This window comes from Petromyzon marinus, chromosome 1 (genome assembly GCF_048934315.1).
Source record: "Petromyzon marinus isolate PM22_M1 ecotype Great Lakes invasive population chromosome 1, UKy_Petmar_22M1.pri1.0, whole genome shotgun sequence".
Classification (NCBI taxonomy): domain Eukaryota; kingdom Metazoa; phylum Chordata; class Hyperoartia; order Petromyzontiformes; family Petromyzontidae; genus Petromyzon; species Petromyzon marinus.
This window is the reverse complement of record NC_133667.1, coordinates 24,862,755-24,889,335: the sequence shown is the minus strand read 5'-3', so window position 1 is coordinate 24,889,335 and position 26,581 is coordinate 24,862,755. Positions and strand designations below refer to the sequence as shown.

Here is a 26,581-nt window from a genome sequence, read left to right as displayed (position 1 = left end):
GGTCGTTTCTGAAAAATAAGTGAATAGCCCTGGGCTTTACCTGGTAAGAAAACATGCATTTTAAGTGATTTGTTAACCTTTACACTCCGTGGTTTTGTATTGCTTGTTGTAACGTTCTGAAAAAGAGCTTTATAGCTCATCGAATTCCTCCAAAAGAAATATTCAGGTTTCACCCCCCCCCTCCGTCTACTGCAGTCTGAACTCGTCCCTTTAAATTGCGAATCAGCGGCTTCCCGATCGCGCGCCCCCTCGCCTCGCCACCGCGAATCAGCAGAGGTCCACCCGCCGCACCGCGCGCTCGGCTTCCGCGTCCGCGCGAGTGCCTCTCCCCAAGGAACTCCCGCGCTTTTTGTACAGTGCTGGGACCTGATCGATGATTGTTATCGTCGTTATCATTGGTGCGATTGATAAGCGATTAATCTAATCGGAGCGATGCGCAGGTGCACGTGCGCGGCCCTGGCCGTGCTGCTGGCCATCGTGGTCCGCTGGTGCGTGGCCCTGAATGGATATTCAGGCGAGTAGATAATTATTCCACATCGCTCTCTATTAATCGATCACCGCGTGTCGCTAAATACGGGGCTCATTACCATTTGTTGTGTTGAGCATACCCGATGATGCGTACGCATTGCATATACTGTATGTCAAAAATGGAGCTTTACGGCTCATCGGATTTCACCGGTATAGAGGTTCTATTAAGGTACAACGTAATAAAACACGTGGCTAAATCTTGACTTTAGGCTTTCGTGACTGCAGGAATTCATATTAGTTGGGTCTTTCGGTAAAGTCACGTAGATAAGGGGCCGTCCATAAATGACGTCACGCACCTTAGGGGGAGGGGGGGTCAGACATTTGTGACGATGTGTGACGAGGGGGGGTTTGAGAAATGTGACGTCACATCAAAATGCGCAACTTTAAATAAATATAAACACGTTCTACTTAATTAAATAGACTTTTTCATAAATGTTTTCTCCTACAACATCAGAGTGCAGCGGCACATTAAATAGGCACTACAATGACAATAGTTTAAAGCGATTTGAAGCATGTTTTATTTAGGGGGGGGGGGGCAGAGCTTTGTGACGTCATATTTCAGGGGGGTCTGACTTTGTGACGCCGTGTGACGAGGGTGGGGGGTCAAAATAATCCAAAATCGCGTGACGTCATTTATGGACAGCCCCTAGGTTCAAATTAATACAAATAAACCAAAAACTACGACGTTTCGATCACCAAAGAATATTTTAAAAACACGTAACGTTTGATTGAATGGTGGGTATAATAATCGATTTACCTTTTACGCAAATAATTGAGCTTGATGGAGCGAATTAATCGAGCGAACAAAGGATGCAGAAAGCATGAACAACAGCACACGATCTCATACGGCAAATCAGTAACAGACAGAACACCCTCGGATTGAAACTCACTGGTGGTGCATCGAATCCATTATATCCACGTGCGAAAAAGAAGGGCCGTTGCCCGAAACATCGCTTCTATATATATTTTCCTCCTTTTTTAAGGCCACAGTGTTACTGACGTTGAGGGTTTTTTTTAATGAATCTCGCATTCATTGAGTCGCGGCTCACCGCGTCGAGCCTTGGCACCCACGTGCCGATCCGCGTGGGGTAGACGCCGCGCCCCTTTGCCACAATCCACTGCTGGATGAGGGCCCCCCCCCCACCACCACCCTCGCAGCTGTCCCTGTGCGGCACAAAGCTGACGCGGCGTCGGCCTGTAAAGTGGACATCGGTCTGCCCCTTGGGGGGGGGGCGACACTGCACCACGCTTGCCAGAGAGGGTCGGTGAAAGCGGTGCAGTACAGCGGGAACTTGCTGCACAAACCTCCTGCTGTCCACCACGTAGCCCTTGCCCACAACGTCCTATGGCGTCAAGTGGTAGCTAAATGTTTCGGTGCAATCGTCCAGCCTACGTCACATTAGTCGTCGTTTAAGCAGGACCGCCTCGCTGGGATGCTTGGCCATTTCCATGAGTGTCAGTTCGGCTCCTTGGGGGAAGAAACCGGCGAAACCCTTTGGTATACGAGGGGGTAACACTCAAGGTCCACACAGATGGGTTCACTGACTTACTAATACTGCCATCTCCTGGCGAACGCGCATCCCGTTGGGTTTGTTCGTCTCACAAATCTCAACGTGGTTCGCCAATTAGGCCTCGGCAAGGTAAGGTAAAAGCAACGAGCCTATCTTTACCCTACCTTTTACCCTTATCCCATACAAATTACCCGATTACAGGGTAATTACTGGGGTACTACACATGAAAAAGGTTTATAACAGGTAAATGCTAGGTAGAGTGCTTTATTCATATAGAATACTCTCGATTATTCCAATTTTACACGCTTTCTTTAAACTCACTCTGTTGTATCCTCAAATCTTGTAACTCAATTTTCTCCCACTTCCCAATGTGGTTTCCATTGCGAACTTGGTATACTTATGTCATACTGATAGCAATACTATATTCTATCATTAAAAATAAATTAAATATATTTTTAAACATTTTTTATGTTATGTTTCGGCTTGGGTCTAATTGTCCACTGTCAACTGACGTTGGCTGTAATTGCCCACGGTCCCCTTACGTTATGGCGAGCTTCGGGGCCACTACCTGGAGTCGTGGAGTTCTGCCATTACTCGTAGATTTCATAACAGCGTGTTTAAATTTTTTTTTAATATTACTTATTAAATGGAGGCCACGGACTGCGCCACTGAGCTTTTAGCGGTTAACAAGGCACCGTATTTACCGGGTAATACTTCGTGCTACCTTTACCCTACCGGGTAATTCTTCCGAGCTACCTTTACCCTACACTTTACCTTACCCCTTGGCATGTCGACACCTTTACCCTTTTACCCGGTAAAAAAGGTAAATTACCTTACCTTGCCGAGGCCTATCGCCAATGCCACCTGGCAAGTTGGCCTTGAGTGGCACGTAATTTAAGATATGCCGTTGGTCTCACCTCGGTAGACTCAACCTTAAATGAGTTCCATGTTCCGGTGTGTTAGCATTCGCAAATGGGAGACAAAGGCGGACGTGGTGCTGAACATACCACCCCGTCATTTGCCGTGATGGCCTTGATAGGTGCTCGCAAACAGCTGACCACTTGCCCCACCAGTCTGTATCGGCGACATGAATAATCTTTGTTTTTGTGTGTTTTTGCTACACTGGAGCACAGGTCGTGTATCTGCCAATCTTCCTAGGCAATCAACCGATGGTAACTGGGTCTGTCCCATAACTTCCTGCCAGCGGGTTTTCGACACATCACATGACCTCAGAGTGCACCTCGCCTGGCACAGGCGCCGTGGTGACATCACCGTCACTTGGTGGCGAACGACGGCTGTTTATTTTTGTGTGTCTGTGTGTAGGTGCTGGAAAGCCGCCCATGTTTGGGGATTATGAGGCACAGAGACACTGGCAAGAAATCACCCTGAACCTGCCCATCCGCGAGTGGTAACAATGGTCGAAACCTGTCTGTTTGTTTCTCTGTCTGCATATACATTGTGGGGGGCGGTAGTGTAGCGGTTAGCGCGCTGTGCTGTGAACCCAGCAACCCGAGTTCGATTTCTACTCACGGCCAGTCCAGGGCCTCCCTCAGGTCGACTCAGCCTCAAATGATAACCGAGTGTAAACATTGCCACTGGGGAGACAAAGGTGGTCGCAGGCATGGTGCTGGCCACCCACCCCCTCGTTTGCCATTCCGGCCTTTATACGTGCTCGCTAACAGTACTTTCCCTAACAGTATGTTAAGGCTCTGGTGGATCTTTGTATTTTTGCGTAAACAGTACATATGTCCGTCTCACTCTTTCTGTATCTGATATACCTTGTATCTGTTAGTAACTATCTATTATGTTTATGTCTTTATATGTGCCTGTCTGTCACATAGCCTGGCTTGTCAGGAGAAGGCGGTACAGCAAAGTGTGGAACATAGTGTTTCTCCCTGGTACTGGGTGTTGCAAACTAGATTCGAAGCTTTCATGAAGGCAGGAATTACTCTTTGGTTCTTTCGATAAAGTCACGTATAAATAAATTAAATAATAATAGAATACGACGTTTCGATTGCAACACAAGCAATCATCATCAGGTACAAATGAATGAGAAAACAAACATAGTAAACTTGGAAATATAATGCAGTACAACACAGAAAGTGTCGGCCAACACCACAGTCAACACCCCACCTGGTTGATTACATTCTTCCAATGATTGCTAAATTTGAGAGAGAGACAAAATATAGACATGGAGACACACAGACAGACACACAAGCAGAGAGAGAGACTCACACAGAGACAAACAGAGACACACACATAGGCACACAGAAAGACAACGTCTCTGTGTCGAGGCCTTAAATAGAGAAAGGGGGGGGGTGGGGCAGAGGGGGAGTTGTGTGGAATTCCTGCCCATAGCGGCCGGAGGAAAGAATTGACCCATAAACAAGCACGGAGCAAGCAATTTCCTCTCACATTAACGGAGTTTGCCATATATCATAATTTAGGGCCACAGAGCTTGGGCAATTGTTGCCGGTTTTTTTCTGTCTTGCCCCTTGTCTGGTTTCCTGCACCTCTGAATATATAGCATTTGTAGCTATACATATTTTAACTTTGTTTCTTCTCACACAGCTTCAAGGTCGTGATCTGAGCGTGGCTTTTTCACTCCAGCGCTGTCCTCCAGACAGTCTCGTCCCTTCACCTGATGAAGGCCGCTTGTGTTGTGGCCTGAAACGTCGTGATTTTTGTTATTTTATTTTTTACCTACGTGACTTTATCCAATAGAACCAAAGAGTATGGATCCTAGCAGTCACGAAATCTTTAAATCTAGAATATTTTAACTTTCTCTGTTTATTATACCATCTGTATCTATGAATGTATGTATATTGAACTTCGTTCGCACTGTATGTAGCCAACTGCTGTCTTTAGCTGTTTCTCTAATGCATGTCTGCCTTCCTATTTGTCAGACACATGGCTGTTTATTTTGTTTGCCTGCCTGTCTTACAGTCGGTGTAGAACATTAACTCCGTCTGTCTCAGTATGGCTGTTAGCCTATATATGCACTTTGTCTGTAACATGCTATGTATCTCTTTAATGTTGTTTACATGTCTAACATGCTATCGACCTTAGCTGACTGCCTGAATAATGTCCCTTTCTCATTTCAATACGATATTATGTCCGCATGCTTGTTTTTCCCTGTTGCCTATGTCCCTCCTTATTTATGTCTGTCTATCCGTCGACCTGTCTGTGCTCAGGTATTTTAACAGTACGCGTAATGACCTCCTCTACTGGGGCCTCGACTACCCTCCGCTCACCGCCTACCACAGCCTGCTGTGCGGATATGTGTGAGTACCCTCACTAGATAGAGCGCTCGCACGGTTTCATGATGGCTGTATCCCAAGATATCATGGCAGCACCACTGAATTCTTGGCGTTAAAGTTCAAGCTATAAACTATTTTTATTTTACCAGGTAAAGCCCACTGAGCTGTATAGCTATTTTTCAGAAGTGCATGTTTCTAAACGTAGAGGGATAAACAGTCCAAATATACAGGCGTCAGGGTCGGGATTGAACCCACGACCTTCTGTATACCAGGCAAAGTAGTTAACATCTCGCCACTGTGGCACCCCAAGCCCTGGGTTGGGGAATATTAGGGGTTTCAAAATGGTTATGTCAGAGATGCAGAAGCAGCAACATCTGAGTTCTAAGTTCTGAGCTCTGGGTTTGGGTTCCTCACTGTCTCAGTACATTCATAATTCTAGATTTGAAGCTTTCGTGACTGCAAGGATTCATACTCTTTGGTTTTTTCGGTAAAGTCACGTAGGTATAATAAAATAAAACAACTAAATTAAATCACGACGTTTCGGAGGCAACACAAGCTTCCGTCTTCAGGTGGAACAGTCACAGACACAGATATTCTGCTGTGACTGTTCCACCTGAAGACGGAAGCTTGTGTTGCCTCCGAAACGTCCTGATTTAATTTAGTTGTTTTATTTTATTTTACCTACGTGACTTTACCGAAAAAACCAAAGAGTACATTCATAATAACAATGTCTCGTTCATAATGGCCACATCCCCCCCCCCTCTTCTGCCAGGGCTCGGTGGTTTGACCGGCGCTGGGTGGAGCTGGGGGAGTCCAGGGGACATGAAGGGATGGAGCACAAGATGTTCATGAGGGCGACCGGTACACACGCATACACACACACAAACACAACACTTCATTTATTGAAAAGTATGGCCGTTATTTAAGTTATAACTTGACAAAATAAAAGTAGTACAAGGATGAGCGGTGCACCATGAATCACATAAAGGCACGAATCTCCCAGTGTCTATGTACTTTTTCCTGTTTTCTTTGTGTCTCCTTTCTCCATGTCTCTCCCAAGTCTCCCTCTATCTCTGCACTCCTCCCCGAGTTCCCCCCCATTCTCATCACCGTTTATTTTTAATGCACTTCACACATCATTACATTCTCTCTACCCATATCTTCTCCCCATGTATTCCCTCTACCCTTTATATCACTAGTCTCTTCCCTGTGTTTCCTCTATCATTGTGTTTCCCCTGTCCTCCCCATGTCTCCTCCACACCCCATATTTCCCATTTCTTCCTCATGTATTCCCTCTTCTCACCGTATCTCTCCTTTCCTCCCACCTACCCCTTGTCTCCCCGACAGTCATGCTGGCAGATGTGTTGGTGTTTATCCCCGCTGTAGTGCTCTGCTGCCTGTGGGGGGCACGTGACTCATGGCGTCGCAAGGTGCGTGTTGGTGGCGGTGGCGGCTGCTGCTGATGCTGCCCATGCGAGTGAAGCATGGGTCTGTGCAAGCGGACACCCCTCCGAGTTTCAAGACTCGTGTCCACGAGTGCCCTCCTGGGGATGTTTGGCCAATTTTAAATAATCAGAATTTTTATTGCACAGTAAAACCTTGGATTGCGAGTAACTTGGTCTGCAAGTGTTTTGCAAGACGAGCAAAATTTTTAGATAAATATTAATTTGATAAACGAGCTAAGTCTTAGGATGACAGCTGTTGACTTTTTCACAAAGCGTTCCCAATAATTGTATCAACACTGAAGGGATGATGATGATGCTACTGGTGATGGTGAATATGTTTATGCTGATGGTGGTGGTGATGATGCTATTGTTGATGGTGGTGATGGGTGGGCTGAGCCTACCTCTGACTCGGAATTGAACTCACAACTCCGACCGTGAGTTGAGCCCTCTGACCACAGCAATACCGAGCATTGCTTTTAACCATAAGCGTAGATTTATACCTGTGAGCCTATTGAGATGAATTTTCGTTTAAATTTATGTACATAATTTAACTTAATTTTATTACTCATTTGCTTGTATGTGTTTTTCTGATTGTTTTTACGTGTATGCATCTGAGTATGTATTTTATCTGTGCATCTATGAGTGTGTCCATGTCTGTGTGTTTGTGTGTCTTTGTGTTGTCTGTATCTGTGTTCGTGTGTTTGTATGTAGATGTCAGTATGTGTGTGCACGCTTCTCTATCCAGGAATAATTCTCATCGACCACGGACATTTTCAGTATCCTTTACAGACTTTTGTAATCGCTGTCTAAACTCAGGACTGTTCCTTATTCCTCTGCCTATTGCTTACTACCTACAAGATGAATATGCCCATACCCTTTTCACAGCATCTTGAGATACGGTCGCATTTAGATGCTGTCACTGGCATTTATATTTAGCGTCCATCATGCAAACGCCATCTAACAATCCACAATACAGTGATGCATATATATTTAAAAAAATTCAGCTGTTTCATGAGGTTTTATACAGGTAAGGGGAAACCCGAGCACCTGGAGGAAAGCCACACCTGCGAGGGAGCAACACTATCCCATACAGATTATATGAAGCCACACTTTGCTGTACCGCCTTCTGGCAAGCCAGGGTGTGGATCCTCGCAACATTTGTCCACCAACCCTCGCCTCCACAGTGCTGGATTTCACGCGTGTGCCACCACCGCCCGGCTAAGTACAAATTGTATTCAACTTGCGAATAATATTAATGCGCACACATATTTTCCCATATAAGCGTCTGTTTAATCAGTAATAAATAAATAAGCATGTTGAAAAGGCTTAACCATTAAGGGATCCTCCATTTGATTATGGGATTTGACCGAATCATGCGCACAGGAACTGCTACTGGCAAGCTGTGCGGTGAGTTTTGGTAGCTTTTATGAAAAACTTACAAGGTGTTATCAGACGGATGGACATATTTCCCATGGATAGCAGCAAATCGCTATTTTTTCCTAAATGGGACATCCTTTGTCCCTGTTATGCATGAAACAATCCATCAGTTCAAGTCAAATACTTAATTTCACAACCCATTTATCACACGATGCACGTAATAAGCAAACACTTTACATTTGTGTATGTTGTATGTAAACGGGCACATATAAACCTTGCAGCCAGTGTGGATTCTACACACACTACAGTTGCAAAATAAAGAATCCGTTTATAAATTCAACCATGACCCTGAATACAGGTTTTTTTTTGGGTTAGATTGCGTAAATATATAAACGTATCATTAAATCCGCCACCACCTGACACAGTCAATTAGTAAGGTTTGTCACGTAAACAGAACTTGCCAATTCGTTACTGACCCTGAATCGTGACAGTTCATCTTCTCGCTTCATTGCGATTCGATGAATTGCCTGATCCCTGTGTAGCTATTTCTATGTGTGTGTGTCTATGCCACTGTGACCGGCACCCGTGTGTCCGTGCGTTCATGCGAGCGAGAAAGCCCTTGACTCCAGCCTAGGTATAACGGCGTGAGCCTGGGTCTCTCTCTCTGGGCAAGCCTCGCTCTCCTCCATGGCCGCCCGCTGCTCGCCTCGGTCGCGTTCTGCCTCTCGCTCACCTACAAGCAGATGCAACTCTATCACGCGCCCGCCTTTTTCTGCTTCCTGCTGGCACGCTGCATCCACTCACGGCCACGCACACGCGGGTATGCGGGGACAAGGGGAGGAGAGGGAAGGAGAGGGAAAGCACACCGGGGGAGAGGGGAAGTGCGGAGAGGTGCAGGAAGGCGAGGGGGAGTTGCAGGGAGGAAAAACGGAGTAAATTAGTAACGGAGACAGGGAGGAGAGGGGAGTCACGGAGGTATGGAAGGAGAGGAGAGGCACAGGCAGATGGGAGGAGGTAGATATGGAGACAGGGAGGAGAAAGGCAAGAAGAGAGTAACATACATGGAGAAAGGCGACACATGGAGTAGGCAGAGATGCAGGGAGGAAGACGGAGGCCGCGGGAGACATGGGTACTTTACCTCTGCTGTTGCTGTTTGCCTCCAGGCTGTTGCTGCTGCTGCGTCTGGCCATCACCGTGATCGCCACCCTTGCCGTGTGCTTCGCTCCCTTCCTGAGCGATCCTCAGCAGCTGCTCCAGATCCTCGCCCGCATCTTCCCCGTGTCTCGCGGTCTCTACGAGGTGAAGAGACACAGGGAGCGGAGCCGAGACATCGAAAGCAGAGGCTTGGCTTGAGGAGGTGAAGGGAGAAGTTGGGAGGAGGCAAATACAGGGATGGGAAGGCAGACACGAAAGAGAGAAGAGAGATACGGAGGGTGGCACATACCTGAAAGATGGTATTGAGAGAAGAGAGACACAGGGAGCAAAGGCAACAAGAACAGAGGAAGCCAGAGGATGAAAAGAGAACACGGAATAAATCTGAGAAGAGACAGGGAGGCACACACTTTGATTTTAGATGTTATAAAACATTTATGTGCATTCATTGGTGACTGGGCTGAGACCATCAACTTACTGTACCTGAGAAGCTGGTTTAATAACAGACAGCTGAAATCCGCACTCAAACCCCAGAGTCTCAGTGATCCTGGCTGAGCGTGAGACGGCCATTTAAAACCACATGAAAGAGTGAGACTCCCAGGACCCAGGCCTTAAACCAAGGTTCTCAACGGTGTGGAATCATTATTTCTGACAAGGCCACTATGTTAATGAACTGAACAATGATTGACAATGTAAAATGCTGATGAGTGTTATGGTTGTGATGATGTTGGTGATTGTGTTGCCAGGATAAGGTCGCTAACGTGTGGTGCAGTCTCTCAGTGGTTTTCAAGATCCGAAATATTTTGAGCCAAGAAGCACAGCTGTTAGTGAGGTGTGTATGCAGACAACACACTATCACGTACATATACAATACAAAATACTAGTGCAGCCCTGTAATTACTTGCTCATGCCATTGCTGGCAGAAGATCCTCCACTAGGAGAGAGCTCCTCTCGAGGGAATTTTGGCCTACTCTTCTGCACTGGTCAGACATCTTGCGAGAAGTCCCATGCATGCGATTAGCATGGTTGGCTATGTACGGGTACAAAATAAATTCAGGTATACATACACATACATGCTTACATACACTCAGAATTACATACAAAACAGGTGTCTCTCATATCACCTTTAACAGATTCTTGGGGCAAGTGTTGGTAGCAAGCACCTATCAAGGTCAACACGGTACACAATGGGGTGGGTAGCCAGCACCACGTCTGGCCGCCATTGTCTCTCCAAGTGCTTATGTTTTACGCACTGCACCAGGTACCCATTTAAGGCTGAGTCTACCTAGGGGAGGCCCAAACCCGGTTAATATTTTCATCATTGCTGTTGTCCATGAGCAGGAATGGAACGCGGGTCACCGGGCTCATAGCACAGTGCGCTAACCGCCACACACAACTACATATGAATAAAACAATATTTATCATTATTACTGCCTTATAACACAAAAATATTACTTTTTTTATTAGCAACTGTACACCGATATACACCCTCTCTCATGCTCACTTGTGTCCGCGCTGTCCCCAGTCTGCTGTCGACGCTGCTGTCTCTCTCACCGTCGTGTTTCCTCCTCCTGCGATCCCCGTCTCTCCTCGGATTCAAGCTGTGCCTGGTGAGTCCCCATTTGCCCTTTACCCATCGAGGAGTCCCTGTTGATAGATTCGCACTTCACTGTATTTATTAATATTATTATTGATTCCTCCCCCCCTCTCTCCAAATTGTATTGCGGCTTGGTGGCTCATCGGTAGAGCGAGCAAGTATTATGCTGAAGTTATTTCGCACCATACGTAGCCAATTGTGATAATCAGAGGTGTGGGGGAAGGACATTAAACTAAACACAAAAAGCAGTTCTAAAGAAATTCGTTTTCAATCTAGATTTAAATGTGCATAGTTCCAGTGGCTTCCTAATATCGGAAGAGCTTTCCAGATGGCCGCGGAAGCACATCTGAAGTGCACGATACAGTGACCATTTTTGTTCGATGGCCAGCCAAAAGCCACTGCGAGGATGGCCGAGAGTTCACGTGATGGTTTATGCTCCTTGACGAGATCACCAAGGTTGTAAGTTGAAATCCTGGTTGTGGCATTGAATGAGATTGACTGGAGTAGATAAAACGAGTATCACTTTGTGGGGGACGTCAACAGTGGCGGTCCTATGGAGTTGCTCTGCGACCGGGATTTAAACTCGTGACAAGTGACTGTGAACTGGTCAACATTTAGGTCTGCTTGGACAGGTCATTACGCTAACACCGTTGTCTTCGTGTGTCTCCGTGTATCTCCAGGTTATTTCATCTCTCTCGTTCTTCCTCTTCTCCTTTCAAGTTCACGAAAAATCCATCCTCCTGGCCGCTATGTGAGACAACAAGAACAGCAGCCACAAAAACAGCAACCATAACATCAACAACACCAGGAATTAACTCACAACAGCCAAGCAATAACAGATGTGCACGTGTTTATGTGTGCGTAATATCTGGGAGCAGTGGCACAGTGTATATTAAGGTATGTACAGTGAGGGAAAAAAGTATTTGATCCCCTGCTGATTTTGTACGTTTGCCCATTGACAAAGAAATGATCAGTCTATACTTTTAATGGTAGGTTTATTTGAACAGTGAGAGACAGAATAACAACAGAAAAATCCAGAAAAACGCATGTCAAAAATGTTATAAATTGATTTGCATTTTAATGAGGGAAATAAGTATTTGACCCGCTCTCCATCAGAAAGATTTCTGGCTCCCAGGTGTCTTTTATACAGGTAAGGAGCTGAGATTAGGAGCACACTCTTAAAGGGAGTGCTCCTAATATCAGCTTGTTACCTGTATAAAAGACACCTGTCCACAGAAGCAATCAATTAATCAGATTCCAAACTCTCCACCATGGCCAAGACCAAAGAGCTCTCCAAGGATGTTAGGGACAAGATTGTAGACCTACACAAGGCTGCAATGGGCTACAAGACCATTGCCAAGCAGCTTGGTGAGAAGGTGACAACAGTTGGTGCGATTATTCGCAAATGGAAGAAACACAAAAGAACTGTCAATCTCCCTCATTAAAATGCAAATCAATTTATAACATTTTTGTCATGCGTTTTTCTGGATTTTTTTGTTGTTATTCTGTCTCTCACTGTTCAAATAAACCTACCATTAAAATTATAGACTGATCATTTATTTGTCAGTGGGAAAACGTACAAGATAGCAGGGGATCAAATACTTTTTTTCCTCACTGTATGTGTGTATGCACAGCATGTGTAAATTAATGTACGTGTGTGTGTATGCCCAGCATGCGTATACGAATTAATGTATGTGCACAGCAATTCGGGAGAGTGGCGAGCACTGGTGGTGCATCTGCCAATCATCTCAGTCAACTCATAACACTTGGGTCTGTTCCTTTATCATCTGCCAGTGAGCCTTCCACTCTGTGCGTGGCCTCACAGTGCATCCAGCCTGGCACAAATGCCGTTGTGACATCACCTCCACTTCGTGGCAGATATCGTTTGTTAAGCATTCACAGCATGTGTATATTAATATATGCCTGTGGTCACAGGCGGCCGGGCGTGGTGCTGGCCACCCACCACCTAGTGTGCTGTGCCGGCCTTCATAGGTGCTTGCTAACAGCACTTGCCCCAACAATGTTAAGGCTATATGGGGGATATTTTTCTTTGTGTCCACAGCCCAGCCTGCCTACTCCTCTCCGAGTTCCCCCTGGCTGTCACTTGGTTCCTCGTGGTTTCAACGTTCAGGTACAAATATCTCCTGAGAGGGATACCCAGGGCTATTAACACAGGATTTCAGCAGTGATGCTGACTGAACCTCGCATGGCAATTGCGAACCTCAAAGAGATTCCACTGGTGCTGGATGAGTTTCTCTTACACGGCCATCGTCACAAAATCTACGCTCGTCCGGGTATGGACCTGCTGCTGCTGTGTGACATCCACTCGACTTAGGACAGCAGAACGCAGCTTTAAATCTGCAGCCCCTGTGATCTGAAACAGTCTGCGAACTGAAGTCTAGACAGCTGCGCTTTTAAGACCAGTCTAAAAAAAAGACTTCTGTTCCTCATGTTTAATTTCATTTCTCAGTGCTATGCTTTTGTATCAGATCTATTGAATGATTTTAGAGTCCACGAGAGAGAGACCCAAACCAAGAGTCAGGATGCACGATTTCAGCAGTGCTGGTTCAATGTCTCGTGACACGGCTCCCCAAGCCAATTAAATTTGTGCGTGCGCCCCACCGTGTCTCCATGTGTCAATAACTGTATCCATGTGTGTGCATGCCCACACATATCGCCATTTATCCCCCGTGTGTCTCAGCATGCTACCCCTGCTGCAGAGAGACGGGCTGCTGCTTCCCACCGTGACGATGACGCTGGGATTCATCGTCGCTTCTTGGGGCCTCCTGACCCCAAGGCGTACTCGGGGATCGCGGGCAGTGGTGAGAACATGGGGCGGCGTCGGGTTGCAGTGGTAGTGTTCATGGTGGTTAGGTTTGTGACAATTCTTCGATTAATTTACCAAAACTAATTCCTACACTCATAACCGAATTGTACGTATATTTGCTTATTCACATTTAATGTAAATTACATGCAAGCGATTGTAGTGCTGTCACAATCAGGCTAATGGAGCAACACTACCAATGAACCAACTATAATGAGAAATAAAAAATAAGATGGTAATTATAAGATGAACAAAAATCTTCTTGAATTAGATAGCAGCCTCAAATTGTGACGGTTCGTCAAATTGCTGAAGGGCAAATCGTTGCTCGTGGTGGTGCCAAAGAAGTACTTGACACAAACAACCCATGTAGGCTACACTAGGGATCTTTGTCTTTGTAAGTGTATATACCAGTGTGTAATTGTGTGCATGTTAGCACACAGGTAACCGTGTGTTTACTTTGCCGTTATAAGTGCTCACGAACAGCACTTGCCCCAAAAGTTGAAGGTTATACGGGGGTGTCTTGTATTTACTCTGCGCTCTGTTGTCCGCGCCCCATCAGCTGGTTGCTTCGTTAGTCTCCATGGTGACGCTGCTTGCCGGGAGCTGCCTCGTGTCTGCGCCTGCTCGCTACCCCGACCTCTTCCCCGTGCTCATCTCGGCGACTTCCTGTTTCCACTTCCTCGTGTTCCTCGCCATCTTCACTGCGCAGCACGTGCGCGCCGTGGGGACACGCGGGGACACCCAGAAACGCGTGGGGACACAGTGAGATGGCGCACTGGAACATGCAGAGAGACACTAGGGGCATGGCGAAACATACAGGGGACACGGTGAACGCACGCAAATGCAATTGTTGGTGCCGGCTAACCCGAGTGGCTGCCTTGCCACCCGTGGTTCCTCCCGCCTCTGTCTTTGAGTGAGTGAATATTGTGTATTACAAGTCGAAATTATTATTACAAGCAGAAGATCGTATACGGTTTTACTTGCTTGCACAGATTCACACGCAATCTTATTTTCATGATACATTTTATTGTTCTTTTACAAATTCTACAATTCTTCTCCCTCTCTGATTTATCACCAGAGTCCTCCACTTCAAATAATTGAGCACTACACATTTTTTACTCGATGGACCTAAAGGTTGGCCAGCTCGGTCAATCATCTCCCAATTGCTTAAGAAGCAGTCAGAGGTTGGACTCCAGTATTTGGTGTTGATGACGGACTCGAGATGATTACTCCCAAGTGTCCAGTCAACAGTGGTCATCCTGTGTAGATACTGGCCCCTGCCATGAGAATGTGGAATGTTCACCTGTGGTTCAGGCCTCCAAATTGAGATGAGCGACAGCCTACACTTGTTTGAGCAGGGGCACTTTGTTATTCACATTTATGTGTGTGTAAATAGTAAATCTAAATGGGCTGTCACTTGGGTGAAGCATATAAATTTCAAGTGAAAAGGGATCTTGGGCTCTCGTTTGGTTAAATAAAGAAATTTGAATTGAATGTTTTGTCGACTCTGTTAAATGTCGCTGAACGGAACAAGGCTTCGGTCTCGGAAGTATCGATGGGTTTCTGGCGTTGATGCTTGATTCTTTTTTGAAAAAAACGACATCACAGAAGGCGTGGATAAATCTCCACCTTCACCGTCTTCATCGTCGTCCCTGAGAGAGGGAAACAGTGTTAGAAAGAGGCAGCGACTATCAAAAAAATCAGGATCTCAGTGTTGTTGGCTCAGTGTCTGACAGAGCCATTATGCATCCCTTGAGAGTGAAACATCCAGATCCAGGGATCAAATCCCAGGACCTCAATTATTGCTCAATGTCCTCAACACCACCATTATGTACCTCCTTAGGAAGAGGCACTCAAACCCAGGAGCTCAACATTGCCAATTTAGTGAACATCACCCAATGCTGTTAAGAACCTGACACGGCTAGTCCGAGCCATCCGACGCCCATATTCAGGAATCGATTCCATCACCTCAACGGTGTTGCTTCATTATCGCCAACACAGCCATTGTGAACCCCTTGAAAGTAAAACTCCCAAACTCGGAAATTGAACCCTAGATACCAGTGGTGCCGGACTTAGTATCTCTGACAACCATTCTCAACCCCTTTGAAAGACAACACTGTTAGAGACACGTAGACCCAGGTCTTAAATGTCACACCGACTGGGGGTCTTCAACATGACCATTATGAGTTGGGTCACAGCTTGGGGCTAGTTTCCTCACCAAGTGACCGGAGTGGCGAGTTCCTGCAGGAGGGTGGTGGCTGTGCTCCAACTGAATCGCACGAGCTGAGGGAAGCCGAACACGGGGTCGCAGTGCGAACGCAGCCACGACTTGGTCTTGGGGTCGTTGGGGTAGCCGGACCCCACATCGGCAGCCACAGAAGCAGCCACGTCATCAAGATTCTCTACAAACTTCCAGCGCGAGACGCAGCGATCGCGGGCCACCTGGGGTGGAGCGACCAGAGAAGGGAGTGGTGGGGTGGGTGATGGCGGTTGGTGGCAGTGGTGGTGATGGGAGCAATTGTCCTAATTGTTCTCACAATGACGATGTTGGTAATTGTGGTAGCAGTGGTAAAAATTGTGATGGTTTGTTTACGTATTTTGATATTACTTTGCTTTTGACAAAATGTTTAGAAAAAGAGTGCTTGAATAAACACATTTTAATTATATTAATGAAAATATGAGTGAATGCATAAATGTAGTCAACTGGTAACAAAAATTCAACACATTTGTCAATATCACAGCCATTAAAGAATGTCTTGGACAATGGCCCTTCATGCCAAGTCACCTGTTATATATATTTTTCTCTTTTAAAGCAGTTGTGTGTAGAGTATTTCGTTTTACTAATAATTTGTGACTCAACTGGCAGTATAGAAAAATGAACTGGATTTTTCTATCCCAAACAACAGATTCAGTTTTAGGTATTTCATTAAATATTATTTAATAAAATCTGACGGAGCCATTTTTAATCTGTTAGTTTGTTCAAGTCAGAGTGAGATACTTTCAGTTAAATTGCATCCAAAATTTTGCTGATACAATTTTCTGCCAGATGTTTGACATTTTAATCACTGTACTGGAAGAGTTACAGTCCATATACGTTTCTATTTTAGTGTTTTAACAAAAATACAATAAAACAAAGGAGAAAAGAACCCTCGTTGAATGCTGTAAGAGCGAGCTTTTACTGCAGTGGTTTTGGTGATGATCACGACGGTGGTGTTATGGTTATGTTTATGCTTTAATGATGAGGTTTGTGACATCATCTTCGCACCTTGGCACAGATGCTGGCCGCGCTAACCACAGGGAAGAGGGCATCCGCTTTGGCAGAGACTGTGACAGAGACGCCTGGAAAACGAGCAGACAGCTTCTGCTGGTATTTGTCAGCAGGGCCTACTGTGTCCACAAACACCTAGGACACATAGGGAGATACACAGTGAGACACACCGAGGTGCACGTGACAGAAAAGGTCCAGTTAAAAAGTGTAGGGAATGTATTATGTCCCCAATGGTTACGCTCTGAGTTTCTCATGTGGGTCCTAATGCATTGATGCATAGTTCTCAGCTTCTCGCAGCGGTCTTGGGCGTCATCAGATGAATGCCTTTGGGTTACCTCTGTATTGGCTACAACGTCCTCAAAGCCTTCAACATGAGCTCCTTTCATCGTGAGTTTTACACATCCTTTCATGGAGGCTGCTGTATGCTACATAAGGAAAGTGTTGGCTTGTGCAATTACCTTTCTTAATCACGTGAATAGGTGGAAGTACAATTGGGGAACAGGTAAGACTCACTCAAGGAAAAAATGTACACGGTGCATTCCATTTTTATCACCCCGTCCATTGCAATTAAGTTTCTTGAAAAAGATTTAACTAAACCCGAAATACAGTGAAGGTAGAGAATGATAATCGCATGGGAAGAAAAAGAGCCACAGATGGTAAGATACAAGGACACATCGGTGGTGGTGATAGAATTAGGGGTGATGGCTGAGTATATGTTGCTAATATTACCCATGGTGATTATGATATTCATGATCCTGCTGCAGCTATGGTATTGATGGGACTAAAATTGATCTTGGTGGTTTTTATGTTGGTGCCAGTGTTGATGATGTTAATGTTGCTGATTATTAATTTGGAGCATGAGGCCAGTACACAATGGTCTGGTTTTGATGGTCGTGATTGTACTGGTGATTGTGTCGATGTGGTGGTGACGTTGTTAACGTTCACCTCCTGCACATTGACTCCCATGTCAATCGCGTGTTGGATCAGGTCGATGGCCGCGTCGTGAGACAGAGCATTGAGGTTGTATTTAGTCCTGAAAAACATCATCGTAGTCGGTAGCATTAGCATCATCATTGGCAGCTGCATGAATCAACATCAGCATGAGCAGCATCATCGACAATAGCAGCGTGAATTTTGATTTAAAGCTTTCGTGACTGCAGTAATTCATATTCTTAGTTTTTTCGGTAAAGTCACGTTGAAGAGAAACAACAAAATAACAAAATATATATAAAACAATAAAAAATTCTCACGACGTTTCGACCATAACTCAAACGGTCATCATCAGGTGTGTCGGTTTGCATAAATTTATTTTGAAAACGGCATATTTATTTATTTATTTATAAAAATAACGTTTGCGGCACGCGCAACGATTGGCTGTTTGCCAGGACTAGTCCATCTATTTTTTGAAAAGAGGAGGGGGGAGACGAAATTTGTTTTTATGTATGCTGTCTGAAAGCCACTGTAAGCGTGAACAATCAATCAAGAACTGAAATGATTTATCAAATCTTTCCAATGATTGCTAAGATAGAATCCATCTTCTCGGTTGAAATTGTCTCTGTGTTTGTATATGTGGATAGCCTCATGAACGAATCTCTCATGGAAGCCAGATGGCTTACAAAGAACCTCCGTCTTGGAAAAGTCAATGGCATGTGAGCCTACTGAATTAGAACAATGATCTGCTACGGCCGAGGTGTTGGTCCTACCGTGTTTAAGGTCTGCTTTATGTTCACGAATGCGGTCCGAGATATGGCGTTTGGTTTCTCCAATGTAACTACTACCACAGAGGCAACTTAGTTTGTAGACACCAGGGTATTGTATGTCCGGAATCACATCTTTTATAGACGGAACCAGATCACGGATTTTATGTAATGTGTTGAAACGGACCTGGATCTTGTGTTTATTCAAGATTTTGGAGATCTTTTTTGTGATCCCAGCAATGTAGGGTAAAGTGATGGTTTTGAAAGGCTCCTCAAGAGGGTTCTTCTTCATGGTTTGAGTGATAGCTTTGCGGATTGTATAGTCGGAGTAACCATTAGCCCTAAGAGCTTGGTGTACGTGCTTGAGTTCACTGCTTATGTGTTCCTGGTCGGATATGCATTGGGCTCTATGATAGAGAGTCTTGATGAGAGAATTCTTCTGTGATGGATGGTGGTGGGAATCCGGTTTCAGATAAGCATCCGTATGGGTAGCTTTCCTGTAGACAGAGTGGCTCATTGAACCATCAGGTCTCTTTTTAATTAGGACATCCAAAAAAAGGTATCTTGCCATCTATTTCGACTTCCATGGTAAATCTGATGGCTGGGTGTATGGAATTGATGTGGTCGAAGAATTGGTCTAGAGCAGGCCGGACATGTGGCCAGATGACAAAAGTGTCATCCACGTACCTCTTCCATAAGGTTGGGCGCAGAGTGGCAGTCTGGATGGCGTCAGTCTCAAATTTCTCCATGAAAATGTTAGCTATAACTGGAGAAAGGGGGGAGCCCATTGGGGTGCCCTCAGTTTGTTTGTAGAAAGTTCCATTCCAAGTGAAGTATGTATTGGTTAAACAGTGTCTCACCAGGGGGGGTACCTCAGTGTTTAGTCCTTGATGAACCAAGTCTTCAATGATTGCAATGGTGTCAGGTACAGGAACCTTGGTGAATAAGGAAACTACATCAAAACTGACAAGCAGGTCGTCTGGGGACAGGGAAATACCCTTGATTGTTGATACCAGGTGAGTAGAATTTTGTACCGCAGAGGTGGTCTTTCCAGTGAAAGGACGCAGGATTTCAGACAAAAAACGAGCTAGTTTGTAGGTGGGGGAGCTGATAGTAGAGACTATGGGACGAAGAGGTGTATCAACTTTATGTATTTTTGGTAAGCCGTATAATCTTGGTGGCCTGGCAGCAGAAGGTTTCAACGAAAACTGTTTAGATTGATCAATTAATGCGGTTGAATCAGAAATTATTTTGTTGGTTTGTGTGACGAGGCTGTTGGTGGGATCTCTTTTTATTTTTGTATAACTACCATCGTCGAGTAATTCTTTAATTTTGTTGTTGTATTCACTTGGAATGGAACTTTCTACAAACAAACTGAGGGCACCCCAATGGGCTCCCCCCTTTCTCCAGTTATAGCTAACATTTTCATGGAGAAATTTGAGACTGACGCCATCCAGACTGCCACTCTGCGCCCAACCTTATGGAAGAGGTACGTGGATGACACTTTTGTCATCTGGCCACATGGCCGGCCTGCTCTAGACCAATTCTTCGACCACATCAATTCCATACACCCAGCCATCAGATTTACCATGGAAGTCGAAATAGATGGCAAGATACCTTTTTTGGATGTCCTAATTAAAAAGAGACCTGATGGTTCAATGAGCCACTCTGTCTACAGGAAAGCTACCCATACGGATGCTTATCTGAAACCGGATTCCCACCACCATCCATCACAGAAGAATTCTCTCATCAAGACTCTGTATCATAGAGCCCAATGCATATCCGACCAGGAACACATAAGCAGTGAACTCAAGCACGTACACCAAGCTCTTAGGGCTAATGGTTACTCCGACTATACAATCCGCAAAGCTATCATTCAAACCATGAAGAAGAACCCTCTTGAGGAGCCTTTCAAAACCATCACTTTACCCTACATTGCTGGGATCACAAAAAAGATCTCCAAAATCTTGAATAAACACAAGATCCAGGTCCGTTTCAACACATTACATAAAATCCGTGATCTGGTTCCGTCTGTAAAAGATGTGATTCCGGACATACAATACCCTGGTGTCTACAAACTAAGTTGCCTCTGTGGTAGTAGTTACATTGGAGAAACCAAACGCCATATCTCGGACCGCATTCGTGAACATAAAGCAGACCTTAAACACGGTAGGACCAACACCTCGGCCGTAGCAGATCATTGTTCTAATTCAGTAGGCTCACATGCCATTGACTTTTCCAAGACGGAGGTTCTTTGTAAGCCATCTGGCTTCCATGAGATATTCGTTCATGAGGCTATCCACATATACAAACACAGAGACAATTTCAACCGAGAAGATGGATTCTATCTTAGCAATCATTGGAAAGATTTGATAAATCATTTCAGTTCTTGATTGATTGTTCACGCTTACAGTGGCTTTCAGACAGCATACATAAAAACAAATTTCGTCTCCCCCCTCCTCTTTTCAAAAAATAGATGGACTAGTCCTGGCAAACAGCCAATCGTTGCGCGTGACGCAAACGTTATTTTTATATATAAATAAATATGCCGTTTTCAAAATAAATTTATGCAAACCGACACACCTGATGATGACCGTTTGAGTTATGGTCGAAACGTCGTGAGAATTTTTTATTGTTTTATATATATTTTGTTATTTTGTTGTTTCTCTTCAACGTGACTTTACCGAAAAAACTAAGAATATAATAGCAGCGTGATCAGCATCGTCATTCAAAGCAGCGGCAGACCCATCATCACCATTGTCATATCACCATAACCACTTTTTACTACCACCACTATTACCGTCTCTGCATGCAGGTTGAGATGTAGTTTGGGGAGAGAATCTGAAGGGCCCAACCGACGAAACTGCTCGCCTCCCCATTCAGTTGCTCAAAGAGTTGCTCCCTCTCTTTCTCAGACAATGTCTTAGAGTCTGGATGGGACACGGGGGATAACGGGGAGGTGCAAGCATACACAGGGGGAAAAAGGGGACAGGGAGGTGCAGGGAGACACATGAAGGGAGAATGAAGAGACACGGGGAGAGACATGGAGATGTAGGGAGATAAAGGGAGACACAGGGTAATGAGGAAACTGATTTCAGGGACTAAGTATTATAAACATGGAAATTATGAACCTCCTGTTGGTGAATTGTATGGTTATGATTTACCTGCAACTTTGATCTTTTCAAGTGCAGACTTCTTAGAGACAAGACAGTAGCAGATTCCATAAACCATGGGTCCTGAACACACAAACATATACGCACATTGAAATATACATTCAGTACACATATACAAGGAATTTTTTTTTTCGATGTAGTGACATGGAATGGATCACTATGGCACACAACGCTGGTTGCTGGCAGAGAAGGGGATCTGCTGTTGGAGCAGCCGGAGAAATGGATGTGGGGCAAAGGTGATAGAAGGGGCACGTGAGGTAAAGCCCAGGAATCTTATAGTAGGTTCTAGAAGGGGTGCGTGGCCAAAGGCAGAGCGAGGCCACGCTGGGTGGATAAACGGGGACCCCGAGCAAGGTTCGGGGCTGTTGTTTGTAGTGGAACCGTCATGCTGCTGGAGTCTTCGTCACCATCTTCACCTCCTCGGCGTTGTTTGTCAGGCAGCCTGTTAGCTGTCCTGACCATAGTGTAGTTACTCCTTGTACCTCTGAAGGCTATAATAAATAGAGTGCCTCCTACTATTAGTGTCTCTGAGTGACTCACTACATATATAAAATCAAAAAGATTGCGGAATAATGAACAGAAATGCAATGCACTGCATTAAACCTGACCTTCCCACTGTGTGTGTGCACGCGGCCAGGTGACTTATTAACAGAGCTGTCACACAATCAGGCACCATCAACTACAAGGTGGTGATATGCAAAATATCAGATTTTGTTCACGTTAGTTTCCGCCAATCACCCGCGAAAACTATTGCCATGTTACACAGATCATACGCACTCTCTTTGAAAGAAACTGTGAAGACATTAGTTTCACTTTTTTATACGCGTTTACCCAGGAAAACCTAAATGAGTCACACGGCTCTGTTTCAGGATGGTCCTGCCAAGTTTTTCACCGTAGGGGGTGATGTTGCTACGTGTAATCCCAATTGTGTTATTTTCAGGTAATTTTCAGTATTGGAATGTTTGGCTAACCAGTTACATTGCATTGTTTTAACTCACTCTGTTGTTGTCGTATCCTCAAATATTGTAACTCAATTTTTACCCACTTCCCAGTGTGGTATCGACTGCAAACTTTGTATACTTATGTCATACTGATGACAATACTATATTCTATCATTAAAAAAACACATTTTACAACATTCTTTTTTATGTTATGTTTCGGCTTGGCTCTGATTGTCCACGGTCAACTGACGTTGGCTGTAAATGACCACAGTCCCTTACGTTATAAAGCTTTGAGCCCACTTCCTGGAGTCGTCGAGTTCTCCCATTACAAGTACGGTACATTTCATTAAAGCGTGTTTTAAAAAAAAGTTTTTAAAAATATTACTTATTCATTGTTCTACGGCAGGAAACCAAGAATAGCTGGAGGAAACTTATGCAGAACCGTGGACGCACACACAAATTCCACACCAAAATGAGCCAGTTAGGAGTTGAACCTAGGCTCCTTTTTGCTGATGCACAAAGTGTTACCAATGCGCCATCCTGCCACCCTCGTTTGAACAAATGTGATGAGTAAATTGAGACTTTCCAGGAGAAGACTTCCATGTCGCAAGCAGTGAGGTATCGAGGTAAAAGGAGACTACAATACACTTTGATGCGGACCCACATTTAGCCATTCACAGTTCAGGGGCCAGCACACCGAGCCAACCAACAACTGCTGAAGATCCTAGGTTCGACAATGAAAATATTATCGGAGCATGTTTTATGCATGATCACTACAAGTACGTGTGGTTAAAGTAGACATGAGTCCTTGCAAAAGGTATTCATTTGGTGTTTGAACATCTTAACACCTGTTTTATTTCCAGAAAGGGTCAAATATATTCTTATTTTTTGATAATCTCATACCAATATTACAATTTTAATACAATTGTGAACATGGCAAAAAAACTGACGAGCAATTTTGGAGAAAACCCCAAAAAACATTCTATATTGATATATTATGGATAAAAGTGATAATTATATTAATGTACCTCATATACATTACGTATATGCATATACAGTACTAACAATTAATCTACAACACATACATCCTGGATGAACCCCCCAAAAGACCTTTGGTTATGAGTCTCGTAGATTAATTAACCCGAATAGCTTTTGTCTGTCTTTTAAGAGCCTCGTACACGAACACTGCATCCTAAGTGAACCATTGTATGGATCTACAACCCTCGACGTTCCCCAATGAGCCCTCGTGTAGCTTTGAGCCTCGTACACAAACACTAAACTCCAGAGAATCCTAGTCTGGCTCTGCGAGCCTCATTGGACCCCTGCTCTGGCTCTGAGCCTCATACTGAATCCCGGAGAGCCCTGGTTTGGCTCTGTGAGCTTCACACTGAACCCTAGGTCTGGCTGTGAGCCACACACTGGATCCCAGGTCTGGCTCTGTGAGCCACACACTGTATCCCAGGTCTGGCTCTGTGATCCACACACTGGACCTCAGGTCTGGCTCTGTGAGCCACACACTGGACCCCACGTCTGGCTCTGTGATCCACACACTGGACCCCAGGTCTGGCTCTGTGATCCACACACTGGACCCCAGGTCTGGCTCTGTGAGCCATACACTGGACCCCAGGTCTGGCTCTGTGATCCATACACTGGACCCCAGGTCTGGCTCTGTGAGCCACACACTAGACCCCAGTGAGTGCAGGTCTGGCTCTGTGAGCCACACACTGGACACCAGGTCTGGCTCTGTGAGCCACACACTGGACCCCAGGGAGCCCAGGTCTGGCTCTGAGCCACACTGGACCCCAGGTCTGACTCTGTGAGCCAAACACTGGACCCCAGGTCTGGCTCTGTGATCCACACACTGGACCCCAGGTCTTGCTCTGTGATCCACACACTGGACCCCAGGTCTGGCTCTGTGAGCCACACTGGACCCCAGGTCTGGCTCTGTGATCCACACACTGGACCCCAGGTCTGGCTCTGTGAGCCACACACTAGACCCCAGGGAGCCCAGGTCTGGCTCTGTGAGCCACACACTGGACCCCAGGTCTGGCTCTGTGAGCCACACACTAGACCCCAGGGAGCCCAGGTCTGGCTCTGTGAGCCACACACTAGACCCCAGGGAGCCCAGGTCTGGCTCTGTGAGCCACACACTGGACCCCAGGTCTGGCTCTGTGAGCCACACACTGAATCCTTGGTCTAGCTCTGTGATCCACACACTGGACCCCAGGTCTGGCTCTGAGCCACACACTGAATACTAGGTCTGGCTCTGTGAGCCACACACTGGACCCCAGGTCTGGCTCTGAGAGCCACACACTGGGCCCCAGGGAGCCCAGGTCTGGCTCTGAGCCACACACTGGACCCCAGGTCTGGCTCTGTGAGCCACACACTGGACCTCTTGTCTGGCTCTGTGAGCCACACACTGGACCCCAGGTCTGGCTCTGTGAGCCACACACTGGGCCCCAGGGAGCCCAGGTCTGGCTCTGTGAGCCACACACTGGACCTCTTGTCTGGCTCTGTGAGCCACACACTGGACCCCAGGGAACCCAGGTCTGGCTCTGTGAGCCACACTGGGCCCCAGGGAGCCCAGGTCTGGCTCTGTGAGCCACACACTGGACCCCAGGGAGCCCAGGTCTGGCTCTGTGAGCCACACACTGGACCCCAGGTCTGGCTCTGTGAGCCACACACTGGACCCCAGGTCTGGCTCTGTGAGCCACACATTGGACCCCAGGTCTGGCTGTGAGCCACACACTGGACCCCAGGGAGCCTAGGTCTGGCTCTGTGAGCCACACTGGGCCCCAGGGAGCCCAGGTCTGGCTCTGTGATCCACACACTGGACCACAGGGAGCCCAGGTATGGCTCTGTGAGCCACACACTGGACCCCAGGGAGCCCAGGTCTGGCTCTGTGAGCCACACATTGGACCCCAAGTCTGGCTCTGTGAGCCACACACTGGACCCCAGGTCTGGCTCTGTGAGCCACACACTGGACCCCAGGTCTGGCTCTGTGAGCCACACACTGGACCCCAGGGAGCCCAGGTCTGGCTCTGTGAGCCACACACTGGACCCCAGGTCTGGCTCTGTGAGCCACACACTGGACTCCAGGGAGCCCAGGTCTGGCTCTGTGAGCCACACACTGGACCCCAGGTCTGGCTCTGTGAGCCACACACTGGACTCCAGGGAGCCCAGGTCTGGCTCTGTGAGCCACACACTGGACCCCAGGTCTGGCTCTGTGAGCCACACACTGGACCCCAGGAAGCCCAGGTCTGGCTCTGTGAGCCACACACTGGACTCCAGGGAGCCCAGGTCTGGCTCTGTGAGCCACACACTGGACCCCAGGTCTGGCTCTGTGAGCCACACACTGGACCCCAGGAAGCCCAGGTCTGGCTCTGTGAGCCACACACTGGACCCCAGGGAGCCCAGGTCTGGCTCTGTGAGCCACACACTGGACCCCAGGTCTGGCTCTGTGAGCCACACACTGGACTCCAGGGAGCCCAGGTCTGGCTCTGTGAGCCACACACACTGACTGACTGACCCAGCACGGGTCCCCGTCCCGCCTCGTCCACGCCGAGCGCCACGGGCTCCGTGAGGCAGGGCACCGGCACGGGAGACGAGACGCGGCAGCTGCCGGTGTTGTCCGACTCGAATGCGCTCAGATCCATCGGACAATCGAAGGATTCAAAATAAATAAAACAACTCCCACGGTAGTTTATTTGTTATCAATCAGAATTCCGCCTTCGACTTTTGCGACAGAGCGGGCCGTCCGTCCTCCCACCGCCCTTTTCCCGCCAAATGTCTCGGCAGCGACGGTGGC

At 46.4% G+C, this 26,581-nt stretch overlaps 2 protein-coding genes across 3 annotated transcripts; one reads left to right on the top strand and one right to left on the bottom strand.

Moving 5' to 3' along the window:
- Positions 1 to 254: 254 nt before the first annotated feature.
- On the top strand, positions 255 to 15,188 carry ALG6 (ALG6 alpha-1,3-glucosyltransferase). 2 transcript variants are annotated; one of them, XM_032946208.2, is made up of 14 exons: positions 255 to 514; positions 3,363 to 3,447; positions 5,234 to 5,323; positions 6,072 to 6,160; positions 6,647 to 6,729; positions 7,456 to 7,520; positions 8,756 to 8,941; positions 9,285 to 9,420; positions 10,020 to 10,105; positions 10,799 to 10,883; positions 11,551 to 11,621; positions 12,933 to 13,001; positions 13,572 to 13,692; positions 14,254 to 15,188. In XM_032946208.2, exons 1-14 carry the CDS (start codon positions 433 to 435, stop codon positions 14,458 to 14,460), a joined length of 1,455 nt encoding a protein of 484 aa, XP_032802099.1. In that variant the 5' UTR covers positions 255 to 432; the 3' UTR covers positions 14,461 to 15,188. The 2 variants fall into 2 exon arrangements, with proteins under 2 accessions (XP_032802099.1, XP_032802109.1); XM_032946218.2 differs by lacking the exon at positions 255 to 514 and adding an exon at positions 522 to 697.
- RNASEH2A (ribonuclease H2 subunit A) lies at positions 14,701 to 26,581 on the bottom strand. Its single transcript, XM_032946232.2, has 7 exons — positions 26,303 to 26,581; positions 21,824 to 21,895; positions 21,460 to 21,589; positions 17,908 to 17,995; positions 16,960 to 17,097; positions 15,913 to 16,136; positions 14,701 to 15,346 (listed from the first exon to the last, which is right to left on the bottom strand). Exons 1-7 carry the CDS (start codon positions 26,427 to 26,429, stop codon positions 15,205 to 15,207), a joined length of 921 nt encoding a protein of 306 aa, XP_032802123.1. The 5' UTR covers positions 26,430 to 26,581; the 3' UTR covers positions 14,701 to 15,204.